Source organism: Uloborus diversus, chromosome 6 (genome assembly GCF_026930045.1).
Source record: "Uloborus diversus isolate 005 chromosome 6, Udiv.v.3.1, whole genome shotgun sequence".
Lineage (NCBI taxonomy): Eukaryota > Metazoa > Arthropoda > Arachnida > Araneae > Uloboridae > Uloborus > Uloborus diversus.
Genome location: NC_072736.1, coordinates 26,833,137 through 26,854,773, shown reverse-complemented (window position 1 = coordinate 26,854,773; position 21,637 = coordinate 26,833,137). Strand labels below are relative to the sequence as shown.

General features: G+C 34.0%; 1 protein-coding gene across 1 annotated transcript in view; it reads right to left on the bottom strand.

The window, feature by feature from the left end:
- The window catches only part of LOC129225217 (transcription elongation factor SPT5-like), an 82,655-nt gene that overhangs the window by 1,158 nt on the left and 59,860 nt on the right, over positions 1 to 21,637 (bottom strand). The window contains exons 15-26 of the mRNA XM_054859786.1: positions 19,427 to 19,524; positions 17,861 to 17,930; positions 16,415 to 16,540; positions 16,167 to 16,304; positions 14,639 to 14,846; positions 10,834 to 10,939; positions 9,855 to 9,976; positions 7,825 to 7,933; positions 6,864 to 7,057; positions 4,584 to 4,709; positions 3,207 to 3,319; positions 633 to 728 (exon numbers count right to left, since the gene is read on the bottom strand). Of these exons, the coding sequence (XP_054715761.1) occupies positions 633 to 728; positions 3,207 to 3,319; positions 4,584 to 4,709; positions 6,864 to 7,057; positions 7,825 to 7,933; positions 9,855 to 9,976; positions 10,834 to 10,939; positions 14,639 to 14,846; positions 16,167 to 16,304; positions 16,415 to 16,540; positions 17,861 to 17,930; positions 19,427 to 19,524 (1,506 nt within the window). The remainder of the gene's footprint in view (positions 1 to 632; positions 729 to 3,206; positions 3,320 to 4,583; positions 4,710 to 6,863; positions 7,058 to 7,824; positions 7,934 to 9,854; positions 9,977 to 10,833; positions 10,940 to 14,638; positions 14,847 to 16,166; positions 16,305 to 16,414; positions 16,541 to 17,860; positions 17,931 to 19,426; positions 19,525 to 21,637) is intronic.

The window sequence follows — 21,637 nt, the reverse complement described above, 5'->3', positions numbered from 1 at the left end:
AAGGGATAAATATGTACCGCCTTTTTGCTTCAATAATTACAATAATACATATTCTTCTTGGATAGCAATATATTCCCATTTCATTTTCAGCATAGACACTCAGAATTTTCAACTGAATATCTCCTTAAAGTTTTGTCTTAAATATATTCCCCCACCCCTTTTTTTCTAACTATTGCTTTTTTATGCGTGTGATTTCTCTAAGTGTAACTTTATGGTCTGGGGGGCCATATAAAAAGTTAACATTTCATACCTTTTCCCTTTTCTTTTGCTTCAAACTGTTAATATCTTAACTGTGCATCTTAATTTGACTATTTTGGTAGTTAGAAGTCAGCACCTAGGCCTAACAGTTGTGAAAATAAGAGGTTAATTTACTTACATTTTAAATGGGGACACACTGTATATTGGATCTGAAGAATGTAAAAAGCATGAAAACTAATGTTCCCTAATTTAATAAAACTGAAATTGATTTGTTTGCCTACAAAAAAAGACTGAAGGAAATCAAACTTGACTGACCGCATGCAGTGACAGATGCAGAGCAGTTGGCAACCCTGCATTACATGTTCCGTTAGTAGTAAATGGGTTGATGGTATTGAATCTTCTTCAAACAATATGAGCGTAAATTAATACTGTACCTTATCCCCTGGCTTCGGGGCTACAGGCTCCAGGTGCTCTCCTTGTATGGTGACTGTGCGATCTTCTTGTGGAAGAAAAACGGAACACATCCCACCCTGTAAAATAAAAGGGAAAGTGTTTTATCCTCAAACAAACACCTGACTGTGAAACTGACATCTCATTAAATGTATTCATCTCAGAAGATCTTTACAATCATGAGCATGACCAAATATTCCAGTCCTTTCATTAGGAATTCAGTCAATTTTTTTATGTATAAGTGACCCTTGGTTTAAACGACTGGTCGCAGCTTTCAAGTTTGTCATTAAGTTGTTTGCCGCAAACTGATGGAGCTCCTGGGATTTTTCTTAGTGAACCCAGAGCATTGAAAATCTGGATAATATGGGTAATAAGCCAAACAAATCTTTTAATATGCTGACTTACTGTTCATTAAGAAGAAAAATCAAGTTTTGTAACAAAATCCATCAGAATTGTTTAAAAGAATTTTCAAAAATGTAAAAAAAAAAACATTTTTTAAGAGCATTGGTCTACCGTCTTCTATCTCAAGTAAGTATGGTGTTTCAATAAAACTCGGTCACCCAAACACTTTGTCAGTAACGGATGAAAATAAACAGTGGATTTTGGTGTTTATAGGTTGCACTCGAATAGAGCGACCAGATAACTCAGGCTCACACCCGTGACAAATCAGAAGCACTCAAACAGATTACTGGTTAGCCAATCATGTATGAAACATTCTATGGACACTTACCATTCTACACACTGATGTCCTCAATTGCCATAAAATCAACTGCCCAGGTTAACCAGTAACTCTCTTCGAACATGACAACAGTTATGTTTTTGCAAGGGTAGACCAAAGCTTTTACTTTTAGATCTGCGTTTTGTGGAGGAAAAAAATTAAAAATTAGGCCCTTTTTTCTTTTTGTGAAAAAAGGGCAATTTCTAAAATATATTTTCTGTCAAAAAAATCCTGTCATATATTGGGGAGACTGGGACACATTTACGTAGATTTTTTTCAATCAATTTTCTAAATTTTATGTTTTAACTTAGGAAATTCTAGACATTGTAGTTTTATGAAGCTGTTAATGGAGTCAAAATTTGTATGTTCAGTTGTTGCTCAATTTGTGCTTTTAACCATTAAAAAAATTATTTTTGAGTCTGAGTCGGTTGTGTAAACTTGCCCTGGACACGGGGCATACACGCATTTTTGTTTTGACACCTAACATGGATCTGCTAGTGTTTTGAACATAATGTCTTACCATCTTTAAAATAAGCAAATTTATTACAGACGGAATAATGTCTAAAGTAAAAGTTGAACGGGTTAATTAAAATATTAAATGGTGATTTTCAAAACTAAACAGCCTGAAAATACTAAAAAGTTTTGAGACAATTCGGAGCAAAAAAAAAGCGTCAAGGCGCGTTTAGAAGTAAGATACAGTAAGAACGTACATAAAGGTGCTCAGACGTCAACGCGTAAACTTGCCTCGTCGCGAAGTTTGGATTTATTTTTAACATGCAAAAAAATTTAGTAACATTTCAGTTCATACAAGTACAATTCTAAAAAAGGATAAAATTCTGCTAATTTTTATATATTTGCTCTTTCTGAACTAAGTATTATTTATTGACAATAAGCTTCAAAACGTTCAACTCAAAATTAACTGTACTTGGTAGAAAATAAATAAATCTTTCTGCATGCTAGGCCCAAGCTCGTCTGATTCTCAAAAACTTGTGAGGATATTTGCTAGGGAGCAGCATCAATATGTTATGACTGTTGGATCTCCAGTTATTATTCGTTTTGAAAAAAGGGCACTGCATACATGTGCTCCGTCTACCCTACACCATGTTTAGCTATCCAAAATCTAATCTGAAATCCCTTTGGTCTAAAGGACTTCACTGGGAATTTACTTGGCAATTTTACTGATGTTATGCTGTAGAGGAATTGATCAAGGGTAAAAGTGATGAAAGAACTATTTTTACAAAAAAAAATTTGTGAAAGGTTTAATTTCAGACTTCATTTTGTGAAGGGGCCACTTTTACAATATAATGATCACAACTTAAAATTATCAATGTGAATTAGTTTTTTTAAGTCAACACATTTGATTTCGATTATCCAGAAATACTCATCAATGAGGGCCAGCAAGGTTTAACTGTAATTGTTAACAGTGGTGTAGGAAAGGAGGTAGTCTCCATTGGATCCCTTCCATCTTGAAACTAAAAATTAAACTTTTGTAATTAAGATTAAAAATAATCTCCTGTGTTTAAAGTACATTTTTCCTTTGATGAATTTTATGCAGGTATAACTGTCTACTACTGCCTATGTAAAATTAAAGCCAAACTCCAAAGGCTTCAATTTACAATTCTAAATATCCAATTTTGCTTTCCTTAACCTGGTGGAACTCTTCACTACACCTCTGATTACTAATACAAATTTAGTGAAGTCTAAGCAGTAGAATCATGCAGTACATAAAAATGGGAAAATTTTGCAGTAGCAAATGAAACCAAATATCGAAAAGCACCCATTTTGTGCCTAATCTGTAACAGTGGGCAGGTATGGGGACCTAATAAAAGAAGGCACTGACCGATATTCCCCGGATGATGCCGGTCTGTCCACTTAGGCCGTCATCACCGTGAGTGTCCCTGATGACCACTTCAATGTCTGGTGTCTGCCATTCTACAGATGAGGGGTCCATGGCTGCAAAAAAAGGAAGAAAAGTTAGGTCTAAAGTACACAAACGTTTGAATAACCCCCTCACTTACTTTGCCTGTGGACCACATCCCATACCAATATTGTTGTATACAATTATGAATCCTTTCTTCTCTGTTACTATTTTTAAAATTTCTCTTTATTTTATACTAGCCTCAGTTTATATAAGGGGTTCTAAATGTGGATACCTTAAGGGTAGGCAATGGGTACCGTATAGTGTCCATGATATCAATTGAACAAAAAAAATGTAATGCTTATTTATAAAAGTCTCACTGGCTTAAGATATTTTACTGAAGTTTAAAAAAAATCCACAAAATTCCATTCCTTTACAAGAAGGATCTTAAAAAGTCGTTTGTTTCATTGAGCACATAATAAATGGTAACTCAGTTTCCACATAATTTCCGGTCTTCAATCTCTAGGTACATACATACAGTTTTATTTACATTCAACTAAATACATAAATACAGTAAAAACCCTCTAATAAGGACACTAAAAGGACAATTTTTTTTGTCCTCAATATAGGAGTATCTGCAGGACAGGGGTTTATTAATGTTATTTGCCATGGAATCGGGGAATTAAAAATTGTCCTCATAAGAGGGGTGTCCGTATTTGAGGGGTTTTACTGCATATACAAACTAGCTACGTCTCCCGGCTTTGCTCAGTCTACCTCGAAAATTAAATTAGGATGTCAAGTGAGACTTAATCAATAATCTGGTTTAAATAAAAGAAAAAAATATTAAAATTTCCCATCAGAGTAATGACAACAGACCCTAAACATCCCTATTTAAATATGGATCACTTTTTAAAAAATGCCTATTTGAATGAGAAAACTTAGGAAATAAAGTTAATACTCTTCTAAATATTCAAATATTTGTATAAATAAAGAAACATTTTTTTAAAAGGTCATAAAATAAAGACAATAGTCCCACAATCGAACAGACTCTACAAAATTCGAAATAAGAGAACCAGTCCTCAAAAATCCCTCGTAGAATCTTGACATTAGTCCCTAAAAAATCTTAGCTTCAGTGAGTACAAGATTCTATAAAATTCCATCAGAGTAAGGGCAACATCTATACTACAGGTATATCTAATAACACTTTTTACACTTTACTCACACTATTTGCGTTGGTCAAAAAAAAAAGTAACAATTCTGAAAATCTCCTTGAATTAAATTAGGGAAGAAGACTAAGATGATGCAAAGAACACATTGTTAATTTTAAAAAAAAGCAGAGAGTGCTTATCTTAGACGTACCACTTCCAGGTGTCGCCGGTGCTCCTTGATTCATCGGACTGTAACCGTAACCACCGGGAGAAGGAGTGGCAGCATAACCTGCAGGGGAGGGTGTCGCTGCATAAGCAGATGGACTAGGAGTAGTTGCTGAAAAATAACATATTGTTATACATTCAATATGTAAGAAATCAGAATATAAAGCAATATGAAAGTAAGAATATAAAGCAATATTTTAAAAAGTGACTTAAATCAAAACATTTTTAAGTGTTGAGGATAAATGTAGCATTTTGACGATTAGTTTATCAATAGTCAAATGATGTAATCTTATTTGCTCTTATAATTGATTCTAATCCATATAGCAGGTACAAACTCAGGCAGAAAAAAAATCAGGAACATTTTACTGCTAGGAAAAAAATATTTTTAAGAAAAGAGAAATGAACTGTTAGGAACGAGCTTAAAAATGACATAACATATAATTTTTACATTTTTGCATGAAGGATTTTGTGATAATGCATATCACATTTTTTTCCCATTTACATTTTTCCCATGTTTTCGGTCATTTTAATCGTTTTCTTCCCCCATTTTATTGTTTTTTTATTTTCTTGTGCATTCCACGTTTTCCCCGTGTTCCCCCGTTAAATTTCACGCACTTTACGATATCAAATGTGTGACTTATTCACTTTTCTTATCGTTTAGCTTTTTGACAATTTTTCAAGCGTCGATCCGAATTTTTGCATCTTCTTGTCGGCCATTAAAATGGCGTAGCGTCCCCTTCCCTTCGTTGTTTGGGCGCCAAATGCACTCATTGGTTCCCGCGCATCGCCGTGTACCCGGATCTGATCGCTCATTTGCCGATTCATTTTTCCACCCCACTTCACTCTACTTGCTGCTCTCTGTCCGCTCGGTCGCAATTTTTGCGGCTCCGGTTTTTGTTCAACGATTGCGATGATGAAGCATCGGTGCACGGCGTCAGGGGACGGCCGTTGCTCTCCGCGAAATTGTTAAGACCTCAACATGAGGTGAAAGTCTTATTTTTTATATATGTTTTAAATTATAATAATCAAGATCGTTACTTCGTCACAGCCGAAGATGAGAGCATAGAAGATCCATCACCTGTTTGTATGATGGCATCCGATGGCGGCACGCAGAGTGCACCTGAATCGTTCCCTTAAGTAACTACCCTTTCGATAATCAACATAGCATGAGGTGACGGCATGGATCCGCAATTACCTCGAAAGTACCCTGATTCTTTTTTAAGCGTGTGACGATCTCAACATTGTCACCATGGAGATTACAGCCAGCACCATTTTCGTCTCAACGTACATTGGCCTGCAACGGACATTTTTAGCCATAAGCCATCCCTAAATTACACCCCACCATCTTAATAGTGAACTGTCCGTCCTCCGTCCATTTCAATTTGAATATTTCACCACCCTCCGAGAGAACTCTCCGTTTTTTTGATTTTTAACGAACTTTGCAACCCCTGCCAGCTCCGCCTTTTTTTTTGAACACTTAAGTCTGTATTCCTCGCATTTGTGTTTTTTTACCAAGTGAGAAATGTTCTGGTGATCACCATGCCTAATGCCTGTCTTCGTGTCTGCTTAGAAGTTAACATAGAATAAAGAATGTATGGTAATGAATTTTGTGCTACACAGCCCCCGGGTAAGTCTCTTTTAAATTTTGTTCTTTGGCATTCAAGGCAGTCGTTGGCCTGAGGTTATGCGCGGCTGCGATGCTTCCACTTCCACGGCCTAAAATCGTGATCTTTTTGGTTTTCGTATAACTTTGCAAAATTAATCGCGCGCATCATGACAGATTTCGTTTTTGGGATCATTTTTTAAAAGTTTGTCATTGTAACTACGTTTTTGTTAATGGTTTACGGTTTTGTTGTATCTTTTAATCTTAATTAATATTAAAGAAGTTTTACTTTGTAATTTCTCATACAGAATTCCACCAATTCCAAACTCTGAATTGTGCAGGTTATGGTTACTGAATTTGGTGCTCAATACTCATGCAATATTTTTACAATTTTAGGTTTCAATAATTTAGTAAATATTTCACTTCCCATTCCACAGATATTCTCTTCTAAACAAACACTGCATATACCTGGATATGTGTTAGGTGATGGCGATCTCATCCAGAATTCCACCAATTTCAAACTCTGAATTGTGCAGGTTATGGTTGCTGAATTTGGTGCTCAATACTCATGCAATATTTTTACAATTTTAGGTTTCAATAATTTAGTAAATATTTCACTTCCCATTCCCCAGATATTCTCTTCTAAACAAACACTGCATATACCTGGATATGTGTTAGGTGATGGCGTCTGTTGAAAGGGTGAGTAGTTGTGGTCAGAGTTGTAGAGGGCAGAACCTCCAGGGGTCTGAGGGGTATAGGGTCCACCCTGGGGAGTCTCTGGCTGGTATCCAGGGGTGCCCGGGTTGTAAGATGGCGACTGTTCTTCGAAGGGGTAATCTTCAAAGTCTGCATTGCCCCTGGAAAATAAAGAAAGGTTAAGAGATAAATTTTAAAAATAAAGAGAAAAAAACTGGATAAAGACGCATCTTTTACATAAAATACAATGTCAGCTCAGTCATTCCATCCGAGGACTGCAGTTTCGTGCTTATTAGCACTCATCCGCCCGAAATAGGAAGTGACTGAGCTGGAGGTGAGCCTTGGCTATAGGGCGGGAACTTATTAAAAATACCATGCTTTGCCTTCAATCTATGAGTTGAAACGAACCATCGCTCTGGTCACTCGTCTGGTCAGTGCTAATTTCATATTAGCTACCAGTTTGTTTGGTTATCTGGCTCCCTTAAGAGTTTTTCCACCTCCAGCTCAGTCACTTCCTGTTCTGGGCTGATGAGTGCCAATAAGCTCAAAACTGCAGATCTCGAATGGAATGACTGAGCTGGCGGTGTATTTTATGTATTTCTGCTTAGCCCTGGCTATAGGGCGGTAACTTACTGAACAAACATCTTTTGTTTGAAATGACATCAGCTAATGGCTTAGAACAAGGTAATGTTATATCTTTTTCTGGCACAGTTGCACAGAAGCAACATGCCTTTTTATTGGTTCTTGTGATCGACTATTATTTGTATTTTTATAAATAATTAAAGTAAACTTCCAGTAAAATAATAATTGGCAGGGGAAAGGATGATGGACCTCATAAATGCATTTCGAAATTGATTATGATTTTCCTAACAGGACAATGAATAATGATGCCGAATAAACTGAAACAAAAGTAGCACTGGTGACACACCTTGCGGGGGTGTTAGCATTGGAAGGATCCCATGCTCCTCCATGACTTGGGGTGCGGTTTCCTTCATGTAGGGGTGTCTGGCTGCCATAGTGAGGTGTACGACTGCCAGCTGCAAGAAAAAAGTAATTTTTAAATGTTACTGCAGTAAAAGATTGTTATTAATGCACACCTTGAAACTGGAGATTTTGTGTTTTACAGATTTTAGGCCCATTTGACTACTTTAGAAAGTAACTTTTAAAGTCTAGCAATATATTAAAACAAGCACATTAGAATAAGTTTTAACTACAATGAATATCAAAACTGAAATCAGTTTCTTCACAAATAAAAATGCTTTGTAATAGAAACTGAGTGCATTATAATGCCTTTTTTTTTTTCCAAATACATGGTTTGCAAAGCAGCTGCATTTTCAAAGGTAATCTGATACTTTTTTTTTCTTCAATGAATACTATTTATCATTTGTTTTGAATTAAAGTGAGAAGATGAAAAACTGCTTTAAAATTCAATTTGCTAAATAATATTGTTAGTTTTGTAATGCAGAAAAATTCTTTTTTTTTTTTTCACTGCAAAACTTACACTTTACATCGATAAAAGATACCAAAACATCGATAGTCAAATTTTAACAAATTCTCACAAAATTATTCTTTTAGAATAACTTTAAATCTTTACAGCTTAAGTTATTCATCACATACAATGGTTCAGTCTTTGCAGAACAGCATATGTAATCATATTTAAAGGTAATACAATGAAATCATTCTTGAATGTAAAATTAAAAACTTTTCAAAGACTGAAAAATTGAGAAACAAAAAAGATTGGTTATGATTGCTAGTTAAACATTGTGGAGTACTGTAATTCAGTTTTTTTTCATACTGCTTTAAGAAAATCCAACAAAAGAATGTCTTTTCATGATGTTTGGAGAATTTTAAAACTTGATTTAGATGTTACCAAGCTACCATTTCTAAATTTTATTTAACTAGGAGAATTTGTCTCTTTTCCGAACAAAAATTTGCAACAAAAGTGAAACATTCTACTTTGCCAAATCTGTAGTTAACTACTCATTATACTCAGACCTCGATTTGCAATATCATGTCCCCTCTGACTCTCCTCTGCTCCAGGCTATACATATTAAACCTTTTAAGCCTAGTATCATAGTATAAATCCGAAAGTCCCCTTACTAGTCTAGTTACCCTTCTTTGAACCCTTTCCAGTACAGAAATATCTTTCTTCAGATAAGGCCACCAGATAATAACAGCATACTCTAAATGAGGTCTTACTAAGCTCTTACATAAAGGCAGAAGAACCTTCTTATATTTGTTTGAAATAGATCTATTGATAAAACCAAGCATTCTGTTGACTTTGTTACTTGCAATGCTGCATAGTTGACTAAACTTGAAACCCTGATTTATTAAGACACATAGATCAATAATATTTTCGGCTTGACTAATAACCGAACCCTGTAAATAATAACTCATACGCTTATTTCCATGACCTAAGTGTAGCACTTGACTTTTTGTTTTCTAAAGCCAATAGAAAACAAAAAGATGTCATAGAAAATGCAATACATTAGTAGCACAGGATTGACTTCAAACAAGGAGTACTTCAATCAAGTAATCACAAAACTGTATCATAAAATAAAAACTACACTGAAGTACTGGATGATATCTCAAATAAATTGAATCAAAAACATAATCCTCCAAAAAGTGTAAAACTTATTACAAAATGCAAGTACCTTAATATTAGACTTCCTAAGCGAACAGCATATAACTTTTTTGAACTAAACTCAGGAACATTAAGCATCATTCAAGACTCAGAACACTTAGTTATTCAAGCTTATTTTTTAATTCAATAAATTAATTCAACTGCTATATATACTCAAAAATGATGAAATGAAACGTTTAAACAAATATGCATTTAAATGAATAATTACAAAATACTATAACCAAATGAACAATCAAAAGTCTTAATAGAGCTTTGCAACAATTTACTACAGGTATGGTATTCCAGATCTAAATTGAAAAAACATGGGGCCTCACCTTCATATTGCGGTGTCTGAGAGCCGTACATTGGTGTCCTAGATCCAGCTCCATACATGGGCGTCTGGCTTCCATAGATGGGTGTTCGACTGTAGCTCGACACATTGCCCTTGCTCGGGCCCCTGAAAAACGGCAGAACAAGTGAGTTCCAAATATATAAAGAATGAAAGTAATTATATTTTTCATAACAAAACTCCAATACAGAATATTTTGGTATACAACAGGGACAAAAGTACTATATAACTATATTTATAAAAGATAGCTATCAATGAGAAAACTAATGCCTGAGTTTATACTTTATTTGCAGATAGAAAAAATTTGTCAGTTAAATTATAAAGACATTAATTGTCTGTAGCAAGTGCCCCATAATTTTCCTTTTGAAGTGTACAAGTACTTTGATAGCTATTGAAAACTCACAATCACTAAGTTCTAGGTAATCCATAAGAAAAATTGAAACTTCATGGGGTTTTAAATCTACTTCTACATGAAGCTTAGAGAAACTATTTTATATTTTTTAGTTCATTTTAAAAACATGGTATAGTAAAACTTCATTTCATTAGTTATCAGAAACCAGTTTTTGACTCCTGGGCTTCAAATTTGTAATAACTATCCATATTACGAAATGAAGATAATCAGTTGTTCTGAAAGGTTCCAGAATATATTTTTCGATTTGTAACATTGAACACAACAACAGGTCAGCATCGAAGGACAGATATTGCTTTTAGGAGGTAGGTTGGTTAGCCACTGGTTTAATCTATAAATGTACCTGTTTCCTAATCTAATATGAAATAATATTTAATGATTTTTAGATATCTATAGCTGTATTTGAAAACCGAAAAAATCCTATCCTATAATACCTTGAGTAGGGCCACTACAAGTTTCAACAATTAGGGACTTTTTTTAATTGGATTCGATTCTTATACCATTTTCACTAACCATTAATTTACCAAACAAATTCAAGAGCAGTGGACATACTAACCCGACGACAGCCAATCGACTCCTGTCGACAGAAATTGTCTGACACTTGGAATGAAGTTCCACTCTTGCTGTGGCTTCTGTGGCATCTTTCACAATGCCAATATGTCCTGACAAAAGATTTATAACATTCTATTAGTAAACCGCTTGTTTAGATTAAAAGATGTAATTTAGAGTACAATAAAAGAAAAAAGGCATGTTTAATTTCTATAGTACTCTCCTCCCTCACCCCTTGCAGTCCTGCGACAGACTGAGTCCAACATTAAAAATTTGCCGTTGCAGTCCTATGTTGGGCAGCGCTCAATATGTGTTTTAACGGCTATACAATTTTAGTGAACAGTGACATCTCTAAACATGCTCTTATGATATTTGTATGACTTACAGGGATGTGCCGAGCAAAACTCGCTTTTGGAGCAATCTTGGGAACAGGAAAATTGTGAGTTTGGAGCAGTAAAACGGCAAATTTGGAGCAGCCTGAAGCAGTACAATTGAAAATTTAGAGCAGTTATGAGGATTACTGAGAGGGAATTTTTTTTTAAAATGTATCTCATAATGTACCTTAATCCATGGCAGATAATTTTGGTAGTAACCAGAATCAGGGATGCAGAATATGTCAAAATAGATGTACTAGATTCCAAGGAAATGCTTGCACTCTGTGGGAAAATATTGTCCGAAAAATTTTTAAGTGCAATTTCTTACTTAATTTTAATTTTGTGCAGGGATATCACACTGGGTTTAAGAAACTAAGAAGCTATGAAATTGATTTCAGCTTTTCACTTATTTTCTTTACTGAACAATTAAGCTTTATAGTTAATCTTTACTTTAAGAAATTTTTATAGATAGGATTTTCATGCAAGAAATTTGGCAGCTGACATTGATTAGGCATATCCAACACATCTATGCTGCTTTGGTGCCCTACTTCTATATTTTGAAGTTTTATGAATTAATCCAATATTTTATACCCTGCTCTTCAATTATTTAATTCATTTAAAATGAATTATAAACCTCTTAAAATAATCCTTCCAGTCTGGGTAGCTTAAAGCCACGTCAGAAATAGGGTCAGTTTTTTTCTTTCTGTCAAAAGTAATGCCATTTTAAACAAGAATTTTTATTTTTCCTAAAAGTTTAATAACTGCCCCTTTATACTTCCCAACATACCAGATTTCAATCATTCGTAATATTGCATAGCTTACTACAATGTAGGAAGAGCATTTTAACAACTTCTAAAGTAGCTTCCAAATAATGACTTCGGAATTACTGAATGATGCAATGAGTTGTTTACCATTCTGCTGTGAGCAGCATCTGCAGAAATGAGCTTTCGAGATATTTGAAGAAACCCGTTTTGGATTTAAAACTAACATTAGGAATCAAATGTTGGAATTTGATGCTTTTTTGCGCTTCTTTTACAGTGGAAACCAAAATAAGCCAGCTTGTACAATAAACCTAACATTCAAAACTGAAAAATGACAAAAATGCAAATAAATAAATAAATAAACATTGGCAGTTACTGCCCTTTACATGCTTACAGCAGCACATTGGCAACATTAAAAAAATTTTTTTTAGAAAATTAAAGGTAGAAAACTTTGCCGAGAGAATGTAATACACTGAGCCTTCTAGTTTTTTTTTTTTTTTTTTTTCAGTGAAATAGACTAAAAAGCAGGGCTGCGGAGTCGGAAAGAAAATGGCCGACTCCGACCCCGACTCCTGGATTTTGAAACGCCCGACTCCGACTCCAACTCCTTTTTTTTTAAATTTTTTTAATTGTATTTTTTCAATTCCCTCTCTCCATTCAAGGGAAGGGGGAAAACTTCTTAACACAGATTGAAATATTAATTCCTTTTTATGAAAATTTCGCATTTTGTGTTTTATTGTAAACCCAAGGCGCCATACAACGTTAGAAATTCAATTTAAAAATGAAACTTTCCAATAGTTACGTGTTAAAAAGTGAGATGACTTAAAAATCCCTTTTAAAAATTTTAAAAAGGATTATCTGTAATTTCCCCCCCTTTAATGTTTAACAAATAGATATTGATCAAATCGTGTGCTTTCAATTTTTGAAAGCTGTAACTTGAGAGAAAAAAAAACCTTTTTTTCTAAATCCAAGTTCTTGAGAGGGGGTGGTTTGCCCCGGGTGACACCCATCTGGTAGATGACACCCAAAGTTAATTTCAGAGTTTATAAAAAAATATAAATACTTTAATTCTGAAAATTTTCACAAATATATTTTAAATTATATTTCATCAATAAAATTTCAACGAAAATAGGGCACATATACGTCAGGAGCTAATTTTACATAAAACGCGGCGGTATACAAATTTGTACGAATAGCTTTTACTATACCTCTATTTCTTCTTCGCTAAATTTTTAATTTAAATTTTATTGGCTGCTTTAGAATTAACCTAAATATGAAGATTTTAAGATTAACTGCAATTCTTGAGTGTTGTAATCAAGAAATCATTTACTTATTTTGTTCCATACTTTTTAGTGAGAATCAAGCTTACAGAAATAGTCTTAATAAAGAAAAAAAACATTAGATTATTTCATCGAATCTTTTGGATTCGTGCTTTCGCGCCAGAACTTCTTTGAATTTGCCGATCACACTTAAACGTTTCAACCTTAGCTACGGGTGTCGACTTACTAATTTGTTACGTTTCTTTTACTATTTTATAAGTGAGATCGAACAAAACACTATATTTCATTTTTATTTGAAAGTGATCACTTGAAAATGTTAGGCAACAAAACCATTTGCTGACAGTTGCTATTAGTTAAGTTAAAAAGCAAGCAAATTAGGGGACGGCTACAGAAAGTTCGGTAAGCATTCAAGCTAGCTGACTGCCATAATGGCAGTTATTTTCTCATTAGTATCTTTTTATGCATGTAATCGAACCAATTGGTAATCAGTTTTTAAAAAATGCAAGGAGAGTCAGTGAAAAGGAAAGAAAAAAAGAAGCCCGGAGTCGGAGTCGGAATGTTTTCTAACGATTCCGACTCCGACTCCTTTATCCCAAAATCAGTCCGACTCCGACTCTTCGACTCCGACTCCACAGCCCTGCTAAAAAGCTTGAAGTGGCACAAAGTTAACTTGAATGGCTTAAGCTACTCTGAATAACTGAAAATGTTACACGATTTTCAATTTTTTTTTACAATGGGGTTGTTTCCTTCAGTCAAAAGTAATACTTTTAGTCACTAAAATTGATAGAATAAGCAAAAAATAGTAATGATAATAACTTGGAGCCAGAAAAAACTTTTATTTTTCAAACAGTTGTTTTTTGTTTAATTGTTTAAAATGTCCAAGTTTGGAGATAAAGCATTGTCTTTATGATTGTCTTTATGACGTCACAAGTGATGTGCTTTGGCGGGGTACTCCATTAGTTCACTAAATAGTTATGCTTTGCTGTCAACCGTTTTGCCAGGTTATCATAATTTGCACTGTATGCTAATGGTATCAGTGAACTGCATTTCATCACTTGTGATGTCATGTGCAGAAGCATAAAAAATGAATTTCAATCTGCACACTGATTAAAAAATATTGAACTTTGTCAAATTACATTTGGCTCTCTGTTTAACAACGCTCTATTTAACAACAGCTTTTAATGGTCCCAAATGGTCCACTGTAGTGTTAAAAGCATTCTATTTAAGGACGCTTTCTACTTAAGGACGATTTTTCGTGGTCCCTTGAAAGTCGTTAAACAGAGAGCCAACTGTACTTTAAAAATGGTCACATCCCATGTTTTTAAGCATGCCCTTTCAGAGAAAAAACTTTTAATGTTTCGGAAATGATTCCATTACAAGCAAGGAAAACATCTCACCTTTGTACGGCCCCTGGGTGATCTTTATGGTCTGGCCGATGAGTTCCGTGTCCCTCCTGTTTCGTCCCCTGCCTGCACCTCCCAGGCCCAGGTTACCAGCCCCAGCACCACCAGGTGATTTGCCCCCACCACCCGAGGGATGCATGGGGCTGTTGAGGCGAGGAGACGCGGCATGGAATGGGGACCTCATGTTTATTTCGGTCAAGGGCTAAAAAGAAAAGCAAATAATTAACTATACAGTCAACCCTCGTTTATCGCGGTTAATTCATTCCAGACCTTATGGCGATAACTGAATTTCCGCGAATTCGGATTCTGTATTTATAAACCGAATATTTCCCTTATAAGAGCACATAAAACTTACTTACAACTATTTAAATAGGTTTTAAGATAGAACACACTAGACATAACAGCACCCTTAGCCACCATTAAATTTGTAGTATTCAATATATTGCACAAAATAATACACTAAACTAAAAAGATAACACGTTGTTAATTATTGGGAAATAAACTACACACACACTTGTAGTTCTTACACACTACTACTAATCTATGAAAAAGGCTCAGCTTGTTTGATGATGAATTAATTGCCAGTTAGTGACCGTATGTGCTCCCATTTTTCCTCAACATTCATCCTCATTAAAGGGATTACGTATACAACTTTAAAAGCTAGTACATTGTTGAACACCATCTACACTACAGATGTATTTATCCCCTATTAATAATACAGTGATTTATACTTTTCTGTTAGTGCTTAACGGTTAAAATTTTACACGAGCGCATAAAAAAGGTTAATTACTATATTTGGGGAGAAAAAAATTGAAAAAACCGCGATGTAGTGAAGCCGCGAAAGTCGAAACACGAAGTAGCGAGGGGCGACTGTATACCATACCTACTATACAGGATTTCATTGTAATCAGATTATCTTGATGAAGCGTTAATATTTTTATTTCAGTCAAATATTAATACATATGATGATCATTTACACATAACGTCATGAGACCTTGGTTTCATCCCTTTTGCCAGGATATTATTGTATTGCTACTTCTCCCAATGATACCAGTGCTGGTCGAGGGAATGTTTTCACTTTAGTGCAAGTTCATTTCTTTTCATTTTCTAATTCATATTAAAGGGGATGAAACATGTTTTGCTCTTTAAAATAATTAAAAGAGTAATGGTGCTTTGATAAATAGAAATTCGGTTAGTTGGAGTTTGGATAAGCAACTCCCTAGTGTAATGAAAAAGTCTACCCACATTATTTACATCTCATGCAATATGTTCCTTTGTATAAAAAACGGTGTTCATTTATACAAAACCAAATCTCTGTCAAGGAATTCCTCCTGAAATTTTGTGCCTTTCAGTGCAAAAAAAAACCCTGACAACAGACTAGCATTTAAATTGTTTTTTATGACGCAAGTTCAAATCCTCAGAGATCAGCATACAATTAAAAGTTATGAGTTTATAATTATGAAACTAATGCACAAATAGTACTAATGGATTTACAGTAAAGGCATGGTGGTATCGAACTCACCCTGGCATGGCCACTGCCCGCTCCAGCCAGCACCAGATGACGTGTCTTGCAGACAAAGACGCCACCATTTTCCATCATCATACGAGAATGGAGGAAGGCAAAACTTCTGTACAAATGCTTGATCTCTCCCTGGCGACCCTGAAAATCAATACATGAGCAGGTTATAAAAAATGCATACATCACAGAAGCACCAACATTTTTCATTAAGAGTATATGGAGAATATTTGAATTTTATGAAATAGACTCACCGAATGGGGCCCGTCAATGACCTTGACCACGTCCCTGACCTGAATCTGGTTCTGTTCGGAGTCCAAGGACACGGCCCGCCTTGTGTCTTTCCGTTTACTCACACTCTGGTGTTTTACTTTCACTACCTGAATGCAGAGAAAACTATATATTGTATCATTATATCATAACAAAATATGCATCTATATGCAACTTCAAAAACAATATTATTGTATTGCCATTTTAAGTTACTTTAAAAGACTTTCTATATCTCTTTTGTATGGTGCTAATATAATTGTTGAACGGAGAATTTTTTTTTTTAAATTTTGGTAAGTTAAGCTAATTTTTTTTTTTATGATCATTACCTGAAGAATTTTTTTCAGTTTATAACAAATAGCAATTCAAAATTGCTTTGAAAAAAAAAACATTAAGCCAACAATTTTATTTAAAAAATACATTGGAAGTCTTAATCACATTATCCAAGATTTCAACTCCAATATAAAAAGAAATTTGTTAACCAGGCAAAAGCATAAATACTACCAAAATATTAATGAATAGAGAAATACTTAATATAGCATAAAAAATATTGTAGTTGAGAAGCAGTAGTCTTTAGAAAGACAAAATGACAATTCCTTTAAATATGGATGAGATATCTCACACCTTACAAAATAAAACAGATTTTTGCCCAAAGAGGCACATATCCACATTTCAACAGGAGAGATGCATACCAGTTTTTAAAGGTTCTATATTAATTACATCTCCCCCCCTCCCCGTACCCCCACATGCTGTCTTTTCATGCATTTTATTTTTGCAAATGACTAATGTGTAGCAATAAATATCTTTCATTTGCATAAACTTTGGAAATATCTCCAACCATTTTCTCTACTTCAATAGCCTTCTTTCACCTGATACAAGAAATGAAGTAATGTTTAGCACTGCATCTCCATCTTCCATCTTTTTAGAATGATCAAGGAAGATTAAACGTTAGTGTTTTTTAAATAACTAATTTAAATTCGTTGAAATAGTTAAATGACAAAAATACATAGTGCTACTATCCTGCAAAATATCTTCCAACCAACATACAGAAAACTTTGAATACTTCCCAATTTAAAAGGAAAAAAAAAGTGCTTTCTGAAAAGACTGGGTTTTAAATATGACATTAAATATTTCACCTGTTAATGATTCTTTAATTATGTCTCATAACGAACACATTTGCAAGTGAATACAACAATGTGCATGAGTTTATTTATCAAAAACAGTAGCTTAGATAAAAATTCCTTAGCAGTAACAACAAAATTTTCAGATGTTATTCATCTACAAAAGTTAACAAACATTACTGTTTTAGATTTATTTTGTAAAGACTTTTTTTTTTCAATCAATTTTCATTGAGTATTGATATTAGCAAACAACAAGGTTGAAAGCAACCTTACTGCAATGAAATTTATAACTATCTAGGAGAAAAGTCTTACATTTCCATGCATGTTTAAGATGTGGAAATTTTCCTTTTCAAGTCGAACAATCACTCCCACAGTTTGTGCGCTGAAATTAAAACCATCAGTTGTAAAAAATGTACAAATATAAAACCTATTTTTAAAACAATTAGCCACTTTGCTCCCAGTTCTGTACAACATAGAATTTTTTTTAGACAGATGAATACTTTTTTTCTTCTAAATCCGCTCTTAAAAAACATTATATAATAATTTATAAATAGTACATATGAACTTCAATTTTGCGATTATGAAAAATTATTTCTATCACATAATACGATTTTGTGAAATTACTATTTTTACATCAAATTAGAAATAAAAAAAAAAAGTTAAAGTAGTAAGATAGTTTCAATATAAATATATTACTGATATTTTTGTAAAATGTCTCTTTTTGTGAACCTGATTTTTATTAAAGGAAATTTTCTTGACTGAGAATAGTGTTGAAGGTATGTTTTCTCCAAACCACATGTATACTTTGATCACACAATCATTTTAATAAAATAGTTTATATTTTCAGTTAACTTCATTATGGTGGCCTTTACTTCGTTCTGCTTTTTGCTGACCTTAAAAGCTCACCCAATGTTTTTCTTTTTTACTATTAATATTTATATTCCAAACTTAGAAATGAAATTTTTTCAATGACTATAAGTGGAGATGAATGAAAATGGACAACTGAAAAACTTGAATATGTTTTCTCAAGCAAGATATTAGGTTGAGTCCCATTTCTAATGTTTCTTTAATAAATAGTGAATTGAACTAATAAATATACAGGGTGATTCAAAAACAATGGTGGGGTTTCAAAATACCTTAAGTTTGAGGAAGTTATACCTACAGCTTGAGTTGAATGACCTACAGGTGGAACTTGCATGAAACAGAGAGTTGCAAAGTTTTGATTGGGTATCTCTATATGTCGCTGTATTTGATTGTATGTGTCCCACTTGTCATTTAGAAAGTCAGTAAAAATGGTGATCTAGGAGGAGGTAATTGGCACTTTATTGGTACCCTCCTCCTCCCCCTGGGTCATCAGACCTAACACCATGAATTTTTTTCTTGTAGGGATATGTAAATGATACTGTGTTTATATACCCCCCCCCCCCCCAACCAATCTTGACAAATTGAAAAATTGGCTCACTGTAGAAATTATCGCAACTGTGACTACTTACATGCTGTAGCGTATATGGCAAAAGTGCAAGTACAGCTGTAATATCATTCAGGTCCCAGAAAGAGCACACATAGAACAACTTTTGAATAATTTAAGAACGTAAGAAAAAAATATCATTTTTGTACTAATCTGCTGTTAGAAATATACACATTTAAAACTCCACTATTATTTTTGAATCACTCTGTATATCAAACGAACACATATCTAGTAACGCATGTACAAAATTTTTCTTTCAAATTTGGGCTTTAATAATGTTGATTTTACAACTTATTGTTTCTGCACAAAAACTAGGTTTAACTTCTTAGCCAATAACTGTTTACAAACAAACACTTCACACTATAATACTTAATTTTAGTGACAGAATTAATGATCAGCAGCATACTCACTCCAGTAGTACCAAGTCACCCCACTGAAACTGTCCTAAGGAATCCACTCCGGTGGCCATGTCTGTGCACAGTTGAAGATCTTGTGGACGTACTTTTAGCTGAAAGACAAGTTATGAAAGGGAAAATCCAGTCAGAGAGGGCATAAGGAGCAAAAAATTAAATACTGTTTCAAACAAAATTTATTAGATAATGCTGCAATTTTTGCAATAGTGAATATAGGGATTTCTTAACTTCTAAATTCAATTGTCAGTTAATGCTTGAGAAGTTGTGCCCTTTATGTAGAATCACACTTCATAGATTTGGCAGCTAACAAAGCTAGTGCATTACAGCAACCTCTTCTTACATCGCATCTTGTTACAATGCTCCTTTGGATTGATTCTGTTCTTTCGTTCTCCCCCGAAACATTAAAAGAAAATGAAATGCTGCTTTTAATTTAGGCCAATGGTTAGGGAGTGAAAAAAGGGCGAATACGGAAGTAATTAGTGGAAAGCTGGAAATTGTTTTAATATATGCCGTGTGGGTCTGGTATGACCATACTAAGTTTTCCCCCTTCTACTAAGTGAGCTTTAGCCGTAAAACCCAAATTAGTGACAAAAACGCCTGTTTTTTCATTAATATAACAATATCTCAAAAAGAACTTTTATTACTGCCGTACATACAGGCAAATTACTTGTAGAAGTTGAAATTCTAAACAAAATGAATATCTACAATATATATCTTTCTTAAATACTAAGCGCAAAATGTTATTTCAAAGTTTCACTCAAATCACTAATTAAGCACATCAAGACAGAATACACCTTTCCCATGCCCACTGATTCTCCCCGAGACCCTGTTTTAGAAAACCGAAACACTAAAAAACACATGGCGGCCTATGGAACCTACGGAAGCAATACACAGCTATAAGATCATCAAGTTGACACACTGAATGTGTAAGAAATTATATGCTCCACGCGGTTACATTGCGCAACACTTGACAGGGATCCCAAGATTATAACTGGGATCTCCATAATTGCGTAATGGGGCTTTCCGCGACTGCCTACTGCGCAGATGCATAAGAGCGCCCGAGTTCATATGGCCATAGCTAGTCGTGAAGGCCTGACTGGAAAAAACCTCCTGACCGAATAGCAGGATAACTTTATGGCATATATTTTGACCGCTATTCGGGAAAAGGGGCAACTTGGCTGCCCATAATGTATATTGTGAGAGTGAGTAGAAAAATAAATTAGTTTGTGTGTGTTGTGAACATGATCTCTTCAATTCTCTCCCTCTCCAAAAGTTGATTTATGAAAAATGTGAAAAAGAAGAAGTGGCGAAGATCTCTTCAGAATGTTGCTGGAAACAATGTATTTCATTACAATGTAGCAAAAAAATGAAAAAAAGATCCAATCTTTGTACAGAACTCATTTTATTTCTTAAAAGGAAACGCAAAAATACTGATAGGTTGTAGAATTATGAAGCGAAAATGATTGATTTTGATTGATATAATTTGAATTAGAAAATTAGTTTTATATTCAAGATTTAAAAACAAAAATCTGCTCACTTTTCTTGAAGTAAATTCATTTTTTATTTAAACAATTGATATAAAGAAAAACTCCCGATCATCCACGGTGCAGATTATCCTGGAGTCAATCCACAATCAGGAATATGTATTTTGGCAGCAAAAACAAATACGTTTTTTTTCCTCAAAAAATTATAAATTAACTCTGTAGTTTTTGTTTTATTTATATATTAGCTTATTTATTGATTGTGCTTTCTTCATTGTACATACACTTGTTCTTTATTGATGTTAAGTTGTGCAAAATACAAAATATTTTTACTGTACTGTAGAGTCTTTAACTGTTTGTATGTGCTGTAAATTATTATGCATCAGTACGACCAGGTTTTTGAGGAAGAACAATTTTTAAATTATTAGTTCTGCATTGTAGCCATTTTCCAGTTTATCCGCAAGTTTTATCATCTGACTTATTTGTGCCACCTAATTCCGCAGATTATCAGAAGTTTACTGTAATAATTAATGTCCTTTTTATTAAATGTTTTGCTGTGAGACATGGTATTATATGAGAAGTGGTTTAGGAAATCTGAGCATAAAATGTCACAAATTCAATGTTTAAAAAAATGCACATTAATAACAAAAGATTAATATTAATTTTAAAAATATGTATTGGATCATTATAACAAGAGAATTCAAAGTACAAACAGCAATCATTTAGA